The 14,692-nt window shown below is 41.7% G+C and overlaps 1 protein-coding gene across 2 annotated transcripts in view; it reads right to left on the reverse strand.

Moving 5' to 3' along the window:
* Positions 1 to 622: 622 nt before the first annotated feature.
* Positions 623 to 14,692, reverse strand: part of PRELID2 (PRELI domain containing 2) — a 75,527-nt gene continuing 61,457 nt past the window's right edge. For both annotated transcript variants that reach the window (XM_065875309.1, XM_065875308.1), the window contains exon 6: positions 623 to 682. In XM_065875309.1, the coding sequence (XP_065731381.1) occupies positions 623 to 682 (60 nt within the window). The remainder of the gene's footprint in view (positions 683 to 14,692) is intronic.

Raw genomic sequence — 14,692 nt, forward strand, 5'->3', positions numbered from 1 at the left:
TATATTCTTCATCCTGTGCCCGTGGCAGACATCGCTAATCAATCATAGCACTCTCACCCAGAGCTGGAGAGTTATTCTTGTCAAGGCCTTGGAATCTTTCTCAATAGCATTTCAGGGAGCACCCCTGCCCCCAAATCGGGAGGAGTATTCATGACTGGTAAAATGTCTGTATTTCACTGGCCAATCAACATGCCCCTTTCTTGTCTTCTTTGAACAGTTGAAGCAGTTTAAAGCTGCTACAAATACAATTTTAAACCCCTCCTTTCACTGTTCTCAGGACAATAAAATTAAGCTTCAGTTAATTCTGAACTGCAGTCTCTACAAACCTACGCCACCTTGAGGGTGCTAATCATGGTGGATTGTGTTAAACAGTTTAAACAATTTGAGTGCAGTTGTAACCCAGAACGTAGTACAAAACTGCTTTGAAAATCAAAGAACCGAGTAAATAAAGGTACAGAACGGATAACAAAAACCTGTGAGGCAGTATCCCACGCATATAACGGGGAAACGTACAGCATGAATAGCCCAGGGAGGCTGATGCGTAATACTCAGGCTTATAAGCATGAAGACATGGCTTGAGTAAATAATTCTGATTTTGCTTTTGGTACTCACTGATGATTCTTTATTCAGCTAAGGGGGCACCACACTGTTCCTTTAACAGCATCTCCATTATTCTAATTCCCTATGGAGAGAAGAAAGAAAAATCAAAATGCCACATTTCACGGACAAGCACTTTTACATTTATCACAACCTTTCCCTTCAAGGAATCCAAGCCATGGCCGTATATTCTTTTCAGAAAAGGCTCGTAGTCATACTTTACATTTTTATAAAATTCTGCTCAGCAATTTCACATACATTATCTTCACGTGTGCTCAGAACTACTCAGGGAAGCAGGCAGACCAGAACTGTGAATCTTCCATTTTAAATATAAGAAAGCCATCCAAGTGATGTTAAGAACTTCCTGAAAGCGGCCCAGTTCCCGAGGGGCACTGCTAGAGCTGGAATAATCATGGTAATAGTTAATACTACAATAGTGACATTAAAAATCACAGATCACCATAACAAGTATAATGATAACGAAAAAGTTTGCAATTACTAAAACGTGACACAGAGACACAAAGTGAGCAGACGATGTTGGGAAAATAATGCCGAAAGACTTGCTTGATACAGGGTAGCCACAAACCTTGAGCTTGTAAAAAGTGCAATATCTGCGAAGTGTGCTAAAGCAAAGCATGATAAAACGAGGTATGCCTGTGCTCGCTGAACACTTACAAATGTGCTAGACTCACCGCTAAGGTCTGTATGTGCATTATCTGAGGTAGTGGGTACAGGGTGCACCACGGAGGTACCCCCGGGACTCAGGCACTCGTCCCCCTTCTGCCAGCACCATAGGCTGGTACACAGCTACCCTCAGCGAAAGGGAGATGCATTCCCTGAGGTCGTGCCCCTCTGCAGAGGTGGCCCACATCTCATGGCTGGTGGGTATAGTGTAGAAAGGCCCAGCCCCCGCCCACAATTCGGGACAACTCTGAACAACATCCCATCGCCACAGCTCCCCACGGGATCAGCTAGGACCTACATCACAACTGCATCGCAGTTCAACGTCACCTTCTACCTAATCCTGCTTGCCTCGCTCCCTTACAAGAGCTGTTTCCGAGAGCCCTCTCCAGTGACCCTCCGCATAAAAATGTCCATCTGAGTCTGTGTCCGAGAGCCGACTAGGACACCTTGTTTAATACACACAAAATCTATGAACAGGTACTATTCTTACCCCTGTTTTACTGATGAGAAAAACAGAAATTCAAAGAGAGTTAAGTAATTTTCCCAGCGTTATACAGCTATTAAGTAATAAAGCCAGGGAAGGAACAGACACTGAATTCTGGTTTCAAGGGCACCCCTTAACCTTGCAAGGCTCACTCCATGACTGTATGCATCAAGCTGACTGCCCACCCACCCCGGCCGGTCAAATTCTACCCTGGAAGAAAGAGGAAGCAGATACTCCCTCTTTCCTCCTTCAAGGACAAGTTCTGTACCAGAGGCTGAACCTTCAGACGGAAAGGCAGGATTGTGATGTAATTATGAACTGGGGTGTTAAGGAACTCAAAGCTGGAGTGTGGGGAACGGGACACGATGCTCTCAGGGACAGGAGTGTGGATGACAGGGAATAATAATGATCGACACTAACTTAAACTGCAGGTCCCCAGGCCCCGCACAGGAAGGCTTTGATTTCATAGGACTCGAGTAGGCCCCAGAGAGCTGTACCTTTAACAAGTACCAGCTGCTCGCCATGGTCAGGCAGGGCTGGGAGTCACTGAGTGGGCCTACAAGTGAAAGGCAGGGACTTCTTACCTGGAGTTTGTTCTGAGCCACGGGAGGGGATGCACCTCGAGAAGACAATAAAATATATTGAGTACCAAAGTACACTGAACAAAATCTAACGTTTCCTTGAGGTTTCTGAAGGTCCTTCAGATTCTAGCTGGCTGTCACCACAAATACTGCCACTAGCTGGAGAGGAGGAAGTATTAATTAAAGGATCTTGACAATGCCAAGGAGCACGGACTGTGGGGTGAGCCAAAACAGTAGACTGTAGGACCAGGAGCCCTGTTGTCAGAGTCAAGAGACCTGGGTTCTGGTCACAGCCCTGCCAATTATTCTGCTGGGTACCTTAGGCTAATCACTTTTACAAAGTTGTAGCTTAGACCAGAGAGCTAAGGGGCCTGGGAGGTTGACTGGATAGTGCAGGCACACAGCAGAACTACTGGGGGAACCCACAGAAGCGAATACAGATTCCCAAGCCCTACCCAGACCCATTCAACCAGAACTTCGAGGGCTGGGGCATGGAATCTGCAAACATTCCTTGTGTGGTTCTGAAGCACAACTAGCTCATATACTAGAATTTGTAAAAAGCAGCTTGATACCACCTCTGCAAGCCTGGGAATTGAGGAAAAAATTGTCCTTAATCATTTGTGAAGATACAGTATATACTCTTGTACTCTTAGAGCTACTCACCTTTTTAAGAATTAGGGGGAAAAAGAGGGGCTGGGGGATGAAACAACCGGTGGAATGAAATTTAACTTAATTCTTAACCTAAGATCTGAATTGTGCTCACTTCTGCTCTCCCTCCCTCAACCACAGAACAGTTAACAAATATTTATTGTGTACCTGCTATGTGCACTGGAGATTAAGTGGTGAACAAACCTAAGTCCCTGCATCCATGGAACTTACAGACTAATAGATTTCATTCCCCTTGTCTCAACTTCTTTTGTTTGTTTCAACAAACCCCTGAGCAATAATTAAATGCCTTCCTTCTATTTTCAGGAAGACTAAAAATAGCCATGTTACCTCACAGTTGCAAGCTTCTTTTTGCACAGTGGGCCCAGAAGTCTTGTCGGTATGTCTTTAAAACCAGAAAAGCAGACTCCTTCCTTAGGAAGTGAGCACAGGTGAGCTCTTCCCGTCTGTCTAAATTAAGAACGCCACCATCTACTGAGCTGAGTGCTAACTGACATAAGTGAAGACGCTGGGGTTTGCCTTGGGAATTGAAAGACATTATTTATTGAATCAATTATGCTCACACTGTGACAGTTGATTTTCTTTCCCTTTTTTCCCCCTCTCTCATACCACTTTAGTCTTTTTAAGCAGAACAGTTAGAAACAGAAGGTGGAGAACAGGGGCAAACCGAGAGAGACCTATAAATGAATTAAAAACAAAAAACCTACCAGGGAGGCCAAGCCATTATTTAGTCTGTCTCTTTGGTAAGGAAGGACCAAATCAAAACCCAATCGATAGAGTCCTTTTGAATAGTTTCAATGCTTAAAATTCAACCCCTAAGAGATCAGGCTTAAAGGGGCTAAATTTACACCACTTATCACACAGTGATGACTGAAATGCAGAACAAATATTACGTGGATCCACCTTTATAGATAGAGCTTAACTTAAAAGCTTTTTGGACTGACAAACCATAAACCAGCTTGATTTTATTATGTCCTTCCCCTCTGAGAACTTTTTCTCCCTGTTACCAGGCCATCTTTTTGTATTTGCCAAGGTACAGACAAGGGAGCCCTCTCAGGCTCATTTCCCTAATACCAGGGCTGTGCTGGCCAGACACGTTCTCACAGAGGAGTCCCAGAGTCACGTCTTTCAGATTCAAAACACTTCACCAATTCCCCACTCTAGAAGTATCTGAAAAGTAGCTGATTATTACAGAAAACGAAAAGCTTGCCTGAAGAGAAGGCAGAATAAGTTGGAACTAAATGTGGCTAGATCCAGACGCTATCTTTATTTTGTTATCAAACTGATGCTTCCTTAAGAAGCTCTGATTTACCCATGAGTCCCCGAAGAGGGCTGCATGAAGGGAGGACCTGCAGAAGCTGCTAGAAGATGAATGGTTTGAATAAGACCCAAGCCTGGTTATGAGTGTGACATACAGAGTGAGGGGAAGGTCCAAGCAGAGGAGAAGAGGGTAATATTAGACGTTATAAAAATTACAAAGTTCTTGGGGAGTTCCCTGGCCATCCAGTGGTTAGGACTCTGTGCTTCCACTGCCAGGGGCCTGGGTTCGATCCCTGGTTGCGGAACTAAGATCCCACAAGCTGTGCGGCACAGCCAAAAAAAAATTACAAAGTTCTAAAGCAGTTCTCAAAAGACACATATATAGGGAGCTCTTAACAAAAGAGAATTGCTCAGGTAGTTATCACAATGATAAAAGATTGGCCATAATTAGACGAAGAACAACTGTTTGTGTACTGAGTGTTTACCAGAAGCTAGGTACTGTGATAACCAGATTACGCACTGGAAGACCTCTCCTCCCGCCACTGAAAACAAGCTTTCTTTTGGATCATGGCTTTGGAATAAGTACCGGAAACAGTATCCATGCCCACTGTGTGTAAAAGACTGCACTGCTGCTGTGAGGAATGAGATGCATGTAAGACTTGATGCTTCTACTCAAGAGGGCATCATCGGTCTCTTGGGAGGAATTAGAGGAATGCAAAATAACTGAAAAACAACACAGCCTCTGAGAAACATTACCACACTTGGGGAAAAAAAAAAAGGTCAATGGAAGAAGGGAAGTAGAGACTGATCTTGCGTGAACGGAGGACCTGCTAGAAGGTGAATGGTTTGTATAAGACCCAAGCCTGGTTATGAGTGTGACATACAGAGTGAGGGGAAGGTCCAAGCAGAGGGATTAACAAAAGGCATGGGAGTGGGAACATCAGTCCACGTGCAGTTAAGCGGACTGGATGCAGCAGGAGATGAGACTATTAAACTTCCAATGTTTCCACTCCCCCGCAAACTCCCCACCTGCTCACACATACTCTTCCTCCCACCTTAGTTCTGCTCTTTCCTGGAAGAGACAACAGCACATAAAACATCTCACAAATAGCCCTGTAATTATGCAACAACACTCTTAAAAGGTTTTAGGGTTGAGTCCAAGCTAGCTGTGAAAACTTGGGCACTTAAATTCTCCAACCTTCAACTGCCTCATCTTTGAATGGAGATAATATAGTAACATGGGTTTGTGCTAAGAATTTGTCAAAATAATGTCTGATCTGGTTTCCACAGTACCTAGCCTCTGGTAAACACTCAGCAAATGGTTGTTCATCTAAATCTCTTTCATGATCATCTAATCCCACTAGAATTCAAATCCCATAAGGCTAGGGGCCACGTCTGTCTTGTTCAAGATGTAACCCCTAGGAAAACAATGCCCAGTACACAGAAGGCATGCAGTAAATGTCTACTGAATGAACAAATGAATCTATCAATCAATCATCAGCTTACAAGTCTACCACACTAGATGGTAAGGTGCTCAGAAACAGGGAACAAAAGTTACTTACGTTTGAATCCTTATTGTCTGGTGCAGAATCTGGCACAAAATACGTGCTCAATGTTGATGAATCATAAGACGGACCAACTGATACTTTTGAATGCCAGGCTGGTGAGTGTGAATTTTGGAATTATAGTGCGATCTGCCCAGTAGTTGGCATCCTAGAAAGTGTGGTGAAAGGTCAGGATAACAGAGGCTGCCACAGGAAATGAGAAAAAACCAAACAAGGAAAGAATAAAGAATGAAAGATAAAAGGAAGGGAATACTGCGGAAAGAACTGACAGCAAAGCAGGGACTTGAAATGAGTCCTGAAGAATCCTGATTAGCCGAGAGGAGTTAGAAAGTGACAACCTCAGATGCTGAAGTGTGCGTTATAAAACCACTCACCTTTTGATAAAAAGGTACACATCGAGTTTACTTTAAAAATCTCACTTCCCTTTTGAAGCTAAACTTTTTTTATTAAGTTGGTTTACATAAAACTTTCTCGGAATCTTTTCATTTACTTTATGTAGAATCATAACAGTATGAATAAATGGTAGAAAAAAGAAAATGTCGCTTCCCTGCTTCAACCCTTCAACAGTGTTCCACTGCTCTTAAAACGTTAAGGCTCTGTCTGATCTGCCTCTAGCCCACTTCAACCGCAGGGAGGGAAGAAGGGAGGAATCTGCATTCAGTTTTCTCATTAAACGATAAGAGAGGGGCTCCCCTGGTGGCGCAGTGGTTAAGAGTCTGCCTGCCGATGCAGGGGACACGGGTTTGTGCCCCGGTCCGGGAAGAACCCACATGCCGCGGAGAGGCTGTGCCCGTGAGCCATGGCCGCTGGGCCTGTGGCGTCCGGAGCCTGTGCACCGCAACGGGAGAGGCCACAACAGTGAGAGGCCCGCGTACCGCAAAAAAAAAAAAAAAAAAAAAAAAAGATAAGAGAAACACTGCTCAATGCTTCTCCAGGAAAAGATTCTTTGCCACAATAAAGTAGCTTTTAATCTGATGCTGTCCAATTCTTTTATATTTAGGATTTCTCATCTATAAAACTAGGATAACACCAAACCACAGGAGTTCAAATGTACTGGCACATACTGTGTGCCAGGAACTGTGCTGAGTACTTCATCTGCACTGGCTTATTTTACCCTCCTATCTGCCTTAGAGAGTATTTTCTTCTTTTGGATGAGACCCAAGGCTCAGAGAAATTAAGCATCTGGACCAAAATCACATAATAACCAAGAGGTAGAGCCTTGATTTGACCCAAGGCAATCTGGATTAAGAATCCAGGATCCAGGATCTTACAACACTGGGGGCTGTAGGGTTTTAATGAGATTGCATGTGTGAAGACACCTAGTATGAAGCTGGGTACACAGCAAGGGCTTTCCTTCCCTTCCCTATTGATTATGTTCAAAAAGCCTGATACATAAAGCAGGTATTTCAGCCCTACGCCCAAACTAAATGGCATGATTCTTAATATACAAATCAATATTTAATCGCATCTACAAATTATTTTAAATATAATGCTTTTCAAGTAGGAATATCCTAACAGACTGTATGACTTCAAGATAATTTTCCCACAGGGGCTAATAAACTATTGAGTAAGATTCACTTTTATTTTGATAAGTAACTCAAAATCTTTAGGTGTAACTGCAGAACATTAAACGGATACAGTAATTTAGATGTCTTTGCTTCACATTATAAAGCTTCCTCTCTCCTTAAGGAGAACATTTAATCTCACAGTTTGTAAAGGAAAAGAATATATTCCAAAATCTAAAAATTGGAAAGCACATTATATTATCTAGTCCAGATAGGAAACTCTCAGCAAAGAAATGAAAGTGGCCCATCCAGTTTAAGGAGTTGTCCTGGGGTCAAATATCACAATGGAAGATGACAAAGCCATTTCCCTATTGCCAATTTGCAAATAAACCCTGATCTGACACGAACCTTTTGTTGGCTAAAAGGCATTTAGTCACTGGTCTCCCACCCTCCAGTGTGACTCAATAAGTCTATTTCCATTTTTAGTTTTTTTAAATGTGACTTGTATATAATTTCAGTTTTTCTGACTTAGACCATGCAAAGTATGGCTTGTTCATGTGTATCTGTTGGGTATAATTATCAGTAATTTTTTTAAACATCAAAGCCAGCCTCCCATGCAGTGCCACATCCACCCATGACATTTCTGACAATTGTGATCTTGCTTAGAAACCTCCATGGATGGGATGCTTTATACTCCTTATTCCCTCTGTCTCAGGCCTAATTGTAAGACAATCTTCCTTACATTGAAGCAGCACTGGCTCGGTGCCTGGCACCAAAGGGTCCTAGTACCAAGTCTTGTACCAACTCTTATACTACCAAACAAAAAAAACCAACAAGGTTCCTATCAATTCCCTTTATTAGCCATTTTTTTCACTATTCATCAGATTTAAGCTCAGTCACAATTTTCCCTTGTTTCTTCCCTATTCTGAGAGAGAAAATGGTTAGTAGCATGCTTGTACATTTAATCAATGAATTGTCTCTAACAGAGTAAGTAAATTCAACTGATGCCTAGACAATAAACAAATCCAGTGGGTGCCCAGATAATTCTCTTTTTATCTTAAGTTCGTATATACCCTAACAGAGAGGGGACGGAGATTTAAAATCAGGTTGGGTTGACTCCAAAACAGCTTCATTATAACCACTAAACATTTGTCTATCATGTCTATCATGTCATAATGAAAAAATTAAGTTTTTGCCTATAATTTCCTTGCATTTTTCTTTTTAAATAATAGTAACAACTGGGACTTCCCTGGTGGTCCAGTGGGTAAGACTCCTCTCTCCCAATGCAGGGGGCCTGGGTTGGATCCCCAGGCAGGGAACTAGATCCCGCATGCCGCAACTAAGACCCGGCACAGCCAAATAATAAATAAATGTTTTAAAAAACAGTAACAACTGATCATTTACTGTATGCCAAGTGGGCTCCTAAGCATTTTATGTATGTAACTCATTCACTCCTCACAAGTACTCTCTGAAATGGGTTCCTGTATTATCCTCATTTTACAGATGTGACAACAGTGAGACTCAGAAAATTAAACGGCTTGCCCAAGGTCACACAGCAGGTCAGTACAGGGTACGCCGCTTTCAGAGAGCGTGAGAGCAAAAGAACATAAATGGCTCTGCTGCAAATATAATTTAAAACATTTATGTGCAGGTAATACCTACTCAAAAACATTTTATATAAAATGTTTTTTTCTTAAATTCTGCTTAAAAACGGAACAAGTCTTTTTGGGGGGAATGCGTCCTCCCCACCATCTGCTTGGGGCTCTACCTGGTGCCCCTAGTCCCACACAGTGTGGGCACACCAAGGGGTCCTTCAGCAAGAGAGGAAGTTCTACCACAGAGTGGGGATACAGAATAAGAAATGACCACTGACAGAAGGGGTGAGAATGACCAAGAGGAACAGCTGGACACCTCGGAGAGCTCAAGCGGCATTTAATTAGCATGCTCCAGGGCTTAAGCACACAACTGAAGTTTAACTATTAGATGTACCTTCAAGAAATGAAATTAGCTTTGCAATTCAAGTTGCTCTGCCCAGAATTCTGTATTAATCCCTGACCTTGTTGGTCAAACTAACTGACTTAATTTTGCGCCAAGAGCCTAGCTGAATCCAAGCCCGATCCTACAACAGATTTGATCCACCAAAGATCTGTGACTAAAACACTCTTAGTCCACACAAGCTGTGGATGCAGTCCCTATCTTTCTGCTATTTCAATGCAGCCCAGCCAGAGCTGTTTCAGTTTTCAATTCTGTGTCTGCCTTAGGTTTACGTGAGGTACGTGAAGATTTATGGTGGCCACAAATTCCTATTTTCTCATTGTCTCTGAATTTAGCACAACAAAGTACAAGAACGGGCTCAGAAAAGTAACAGACTGGTTGGAAATTCCATCCAGAACAGTGAGGAGAACATGGCTCCCAAATTTCCAAAGATTCCAGTCGGCTGTGAGCGTAAAAGAGCAACAGCAAAGCAAGTACAATACTGTACACCTCGAGTGTCTACTTCAAAGTCGTATGTGTACTAAGCTCTGTACACTGGCTGATGACACCATGCAAGTAATTTAACCTCCGTGTGCCTCCACTTCCTCATCAGGGCCTGGCTCCTGGTAAGCACTCAATAAATTATAGCTACAACTATTATTACTGTAACTGGCTTTCTCCAAATTTTCTAGAAGAGTCTGCATTTACAGAAGACATGGACTGAAAACAAGCCAACGTATCTATTATCAGGCACCAATACTCAAAGACATTTAAGAGATTTACAAATCTTTGTAATATGCGGTGTATTCAGCTCACGTGCATAGGATTTTAAAATGAAATTGGAACATCAGTACCACGTGCTTACTACCCTCTCTTGCTAATTAGTATTTTTTAAAAGCACGTGTCTGGGAATTCCCTGGCGGTTCAGTGGTGAGGACGTCGCGCTTTCACTGCCAAGGGCCCAGGTTCAATACCTGGTTGGGGAACTAAGATCCCACAAGCTGCGTGGCATGGCAAAAAAAAAATGTAAAAGTGTGCGTCTTATTTTTAAATATTTTGTTACCAACACCTCAACCCTTGACCATCTACTTGTTACGTGAATTATCTCTGATGCTCTTGGATCCATACTTAGCTTCAACTCCTGAATTTTTATGCAGACTTCAAGACTTTGTCAGACAAATTTAAAAATATTTTTTAACATCTTTTTCAGAGTATAATTGCTTTACAATGCTGTGTTAGTTTCTGCTGTATAACAAAGTGAATCAGCCATATACATACACATGTCCCCACATCCCCTCCCTCTTGAGCCTCCCTCCCATCCTCCCTATCCCACCCCTCTAGGTCATCGCAAAGCACAGAGCAGATCTCCCTGTGCTATGCGGCTGCTTCCCACCAGCCAACTATTTTACATTCGGTAGTGCATGTACGTCGATGCTACTCTCACTTCGCCCCAGCTTCACCATCCCACCCCATGTCATCAAGTCCATTCTCTATGTCTACCTCTTTATTCCTGCCCTGCAACTAGGTTCATCAGTACCTTTTTTTTTTTCTTTTGGTTCCATATACTTGCATTAGCATATGGTATTTGTTTTTCTCTTTCTGACTTTCTTCACTCTGTATGACAGACTCTAGGTCCATCCACCTCACTACAAATAACTCAATTTCATTTCTTTTTATGGCTGAGTAATATTCCATTGTATATATGTGCCACATCTCCTTTATCCATTCATCTGTCGATGGACATTTGGGTTGGTTCCATGTCCTGGCTATCGTAAATAGCGCTGCCATGAACATTGTGGTGCATGTCTCTTTTTGAATTATGGTTTTCTCAGGGTATATGCCCAGTAGTGGGATTGCTGGGTCATATGGTAGTTCTACTTTTAGTTTTTTAAGGAACCTCCATACTGTTTTCCATAGTGGTTGTATCAATTTACATTCCCACCAACAGTATAGGAAGGTTCCCTTTACATCACACCCATGCCAGCATTTATTGTTTCTAGCTATTTTGATAACGGCATTCTGAGGTGATACCTCATTGTAGTTTTGATTTGCATTTCTCTAATGATTAGTGATGTTGAGCATCTTTTCATGTGCCTCTTGGCCATCTGTATGTCTTCCTTGGTGAAATGTCCATTTAGGTCTTCTGCCCATTTTTTAACTGGATTGTTTTTTTGATATTGAGCTCCATGAGCTGTTTGTATATTTTGAAGATTAATCCTTTGTCTGTTGTTTCATTTGCAAATATTTTCTCCTATTCTGAGGGTTGTCTTTTTGTCTTAGTTATGGTTTCCTTTGCTGTGCAAAAGCTTTTAAGTTTCATTAGGTCTCATTTGTTCATTTTTATTTCCATTTCTTTAGGAGGTGGGTCAAAAAGGATCTTGCTGTGATTTATGTCCTAGAGTGTTCTGCCTACATTTTCCTCTAAGAGTTTTATAGTGTCTGGCCTTATATTTTGGTCTTTAATCCATTTTGAGTTTGTGTATGGTGTTAGGGAGCGTTCTACTTTCATTCTTTTACATGTAGCTGTCCAGTTTTCCCAGCACCATTTACTGAAGACACTGTCTTTTCTCCATTGTATACTCTTGCCTCCTTTATCAAAAATAAGGTGACCATATGTGTGTGCGTTTTTCTCTGGGTTTTCTATCCTGCTCCATTGATCTATATTTCTGTTTTTGTGCCAGTACCATGCTGTCTTGATTACTGTAGCTTTGTAGTCCAGGAGCCTGATTCCTCCAGCTCCGTTTTTATTTCTCAAGATTGCTTTGGCTATTCGGGGTCTTTTGTGTTTCAATACAAATTGTGAAATTTTTTGTTCTAGTTCTGTGAAAAATGCCATTGGTGATTTGATAGGGATTGCACTGAATCTGCAGATTGCTTTGGATAATACAGTCACTTTCACAATGTTGATTCTTCCAATCCAAGAACATGGTGTATCTCTCCATCTGTTTGTATCATCTTTAATTTCTTTCATCAGTGTCTTATAGTTTTCTGCATACAGGTCTTTTGTCTCCTTAGGTAGGTTTATTCCTAGGTATTTTATTCTTTTTGTTGCAGTGGTAAATGGGAGTGTTTCCTTAATTTCTCTTTCAGATTTTCCATCATTAGTGTATAGGAATGCAAGAGATTTCTGTGCATTAATTTTGTATCTTGCAACTTTACCAAATTCATTGATTAGCTCTAGTAGTTTTCTGGTAGCATCTTTAGGATTCTCTATGTATAGTATCCTGTCATCTGCAAACAGTGACAGTTTTGCTTCTTTTCCGATTTGGATTCCTTTTATTTCTTTTTCTTCTCTGATTGCTGTCACTAAAACTTCCAAAACTGTGTTGAATAAGAGTGGTGAGAGTGGGCATCCTTGTCTTGTTACTGATCTTAGTGGAAATGGTTTCAGTTTTTCACCATTGAGAACGATGTTGGCTGTGGCTTCGTCATATATGGCCTTTATTATGTTGAGGTAAGTTCCCTCTATGCCTACTTTCTGGAGAGTTTTTATCATAAATCGGTGTTGAATTTTGTCTAAAGCTTTTTCTGCATCTACTGAGATTACCATATGGGTTTTATCCTTCAGTTTGTTAATATGGTGTATCACATTGATTGAGTTGTGTATATTGAAGAATCCTTGCATTCCTGGGATAAACTCCACTTCATCCTGGTGTATGATCCTTTTAATGTGCTGTTGGATTCTGTTTGCTAGTATTCTGTTGAGGATTTCTGCATCTATGTTCATCAGTGATATTGGCCTGTAGTTTTCTTTGTTTGTGACATCCTTGTCTGGTTTTGGTATCAGGGTGATGGTGGCCTCATAGAATGAGTTGGGAGTGTTCCTCCCTTTGCTATATTTTGGAAGAATCTGAGAAGCATAGGTGTTAGCTCTGCTCTAAATGTTTGATAGAATTCGCCTGTGAAGCCACCTGGTCCTGGGCTTTTGTTTGTTGGAAGATTTTTAATCACAGTTAAAAATCTTGGTATCTACCCATTGGGGGAAAGCAGGGTGGTTTCGGAAAAAAAAAAAAAAATCACAGAATGTCAGAATTGAAAATGACCTCCTAGTCTAATCCCTGATTTTACAAAAAATGATAGTGAAGTTGAGAATAACTAGTCCAAGCACCTTGGCCAGGAGAGTACAGCCAAGGCAGGGCCAGAGCTCAGATCTCCTGATTCCTGGCCCCTGTGCGGCACAGTCCACTGTGCGGGGACGTGGCTTCTGATCACTATGCAAATAATGGTAGAGACCCATCTCAAGCTCAGGAAACCACTTTCTATCATTTCGGGAAAGAGCTTAACTTCCCAGGTTTCATCTAGTTTCATAGAAGATAATACCCCAGAATTTCAGCTGGCTGACTTAAGGGATTCCCAGAAGCTTTACCGCTGAGTATTCTATCACAACCATCATGAATTCAAATGAGCCATTGAGGGGTTTTGGATTCCTGAGTCTCACAGTCAAGGTAAAGGCATGGATTTAAACTTCGTGGAAGGAACAAAAACTGTTATCACTTGCAGAATACTCATTTTCACTAAGATGTTTTCACTGCAAAGGTTGTATTTCTCGGGACTAAAAACTCTAGAGATAAGAGCAGGCTGAGATGAGTTGATGGGGAGTGATGGATATGCAAAAAGAGAGCAGCTACTATTACTTAACTGATCTAGAAATAAGTTGTTAAAAATCAGAATCCTGGTAATATTCTCATGGCATCTAATGAATAAACATCAAGTAAATCAATCTATTTGAGCACTCAAGAGTGGGATTAAAAAGTATTATCAACAGATTTAAATTGAAAGCTGGGAAATAAGAGGGACAGAACATATTTCATCAGTTCTTCAAGTGATTCAAGTAATGAAAAGAATCTTGAAAGAATTCACATAATCAAGCAGGAAATAGAAGTCTCTAATATATAGTCAGCAGAACATTACACTAGTGTTCTTTTTTTTTTTTTCTTTGCGGTACACGGACCTCTCACTGTTGTGTCCTCTCCCGTTGCGGTGCACAGGCTCTGGACGCTCAGGCTCAGCAGCCATGGCTCACGGGCCCAGCCGGTCCGTGGCATGTGGGATCTTCCTGGACCAGGGCACGAACCCATGTGCCTTGCATCGGCAGGCGGACTCTCAACCACTGCGCCACCAGGGAAGCCCCTACACTAGTGTTCTTATGTCATCTTTGTTTATTCTTTTGAATAACAGTTTTATTTGCTCTTTTCCCCTACCTTGGAATTATTACTGGGTTTTGAAATGTCCACTCTTTTTAGGGCTGTGACTGCGATGCCTATGTGGACACTATATAGTCAATTCATAGATAAGGAATTGAGCAGTTCAGGGCAACTAGCCCAAGGTAACACAATTAAAACCTTGGAGGAGGACTGAGGTCACACAACTAGTTAA

Source organism: Phocoena phocoena, chromosome 3 (genome assembly GCF_963924675.1).
Source record: "Phocoena phocoena chromosome 3, mPhoPho1.1, whole genome shotgun sequence".
NCBI lineage: Eukaryota > Metazoa > Chordata > Mammalia > Artiodactyla > Phocoenidae > Phocoena > Phocoena phocoena.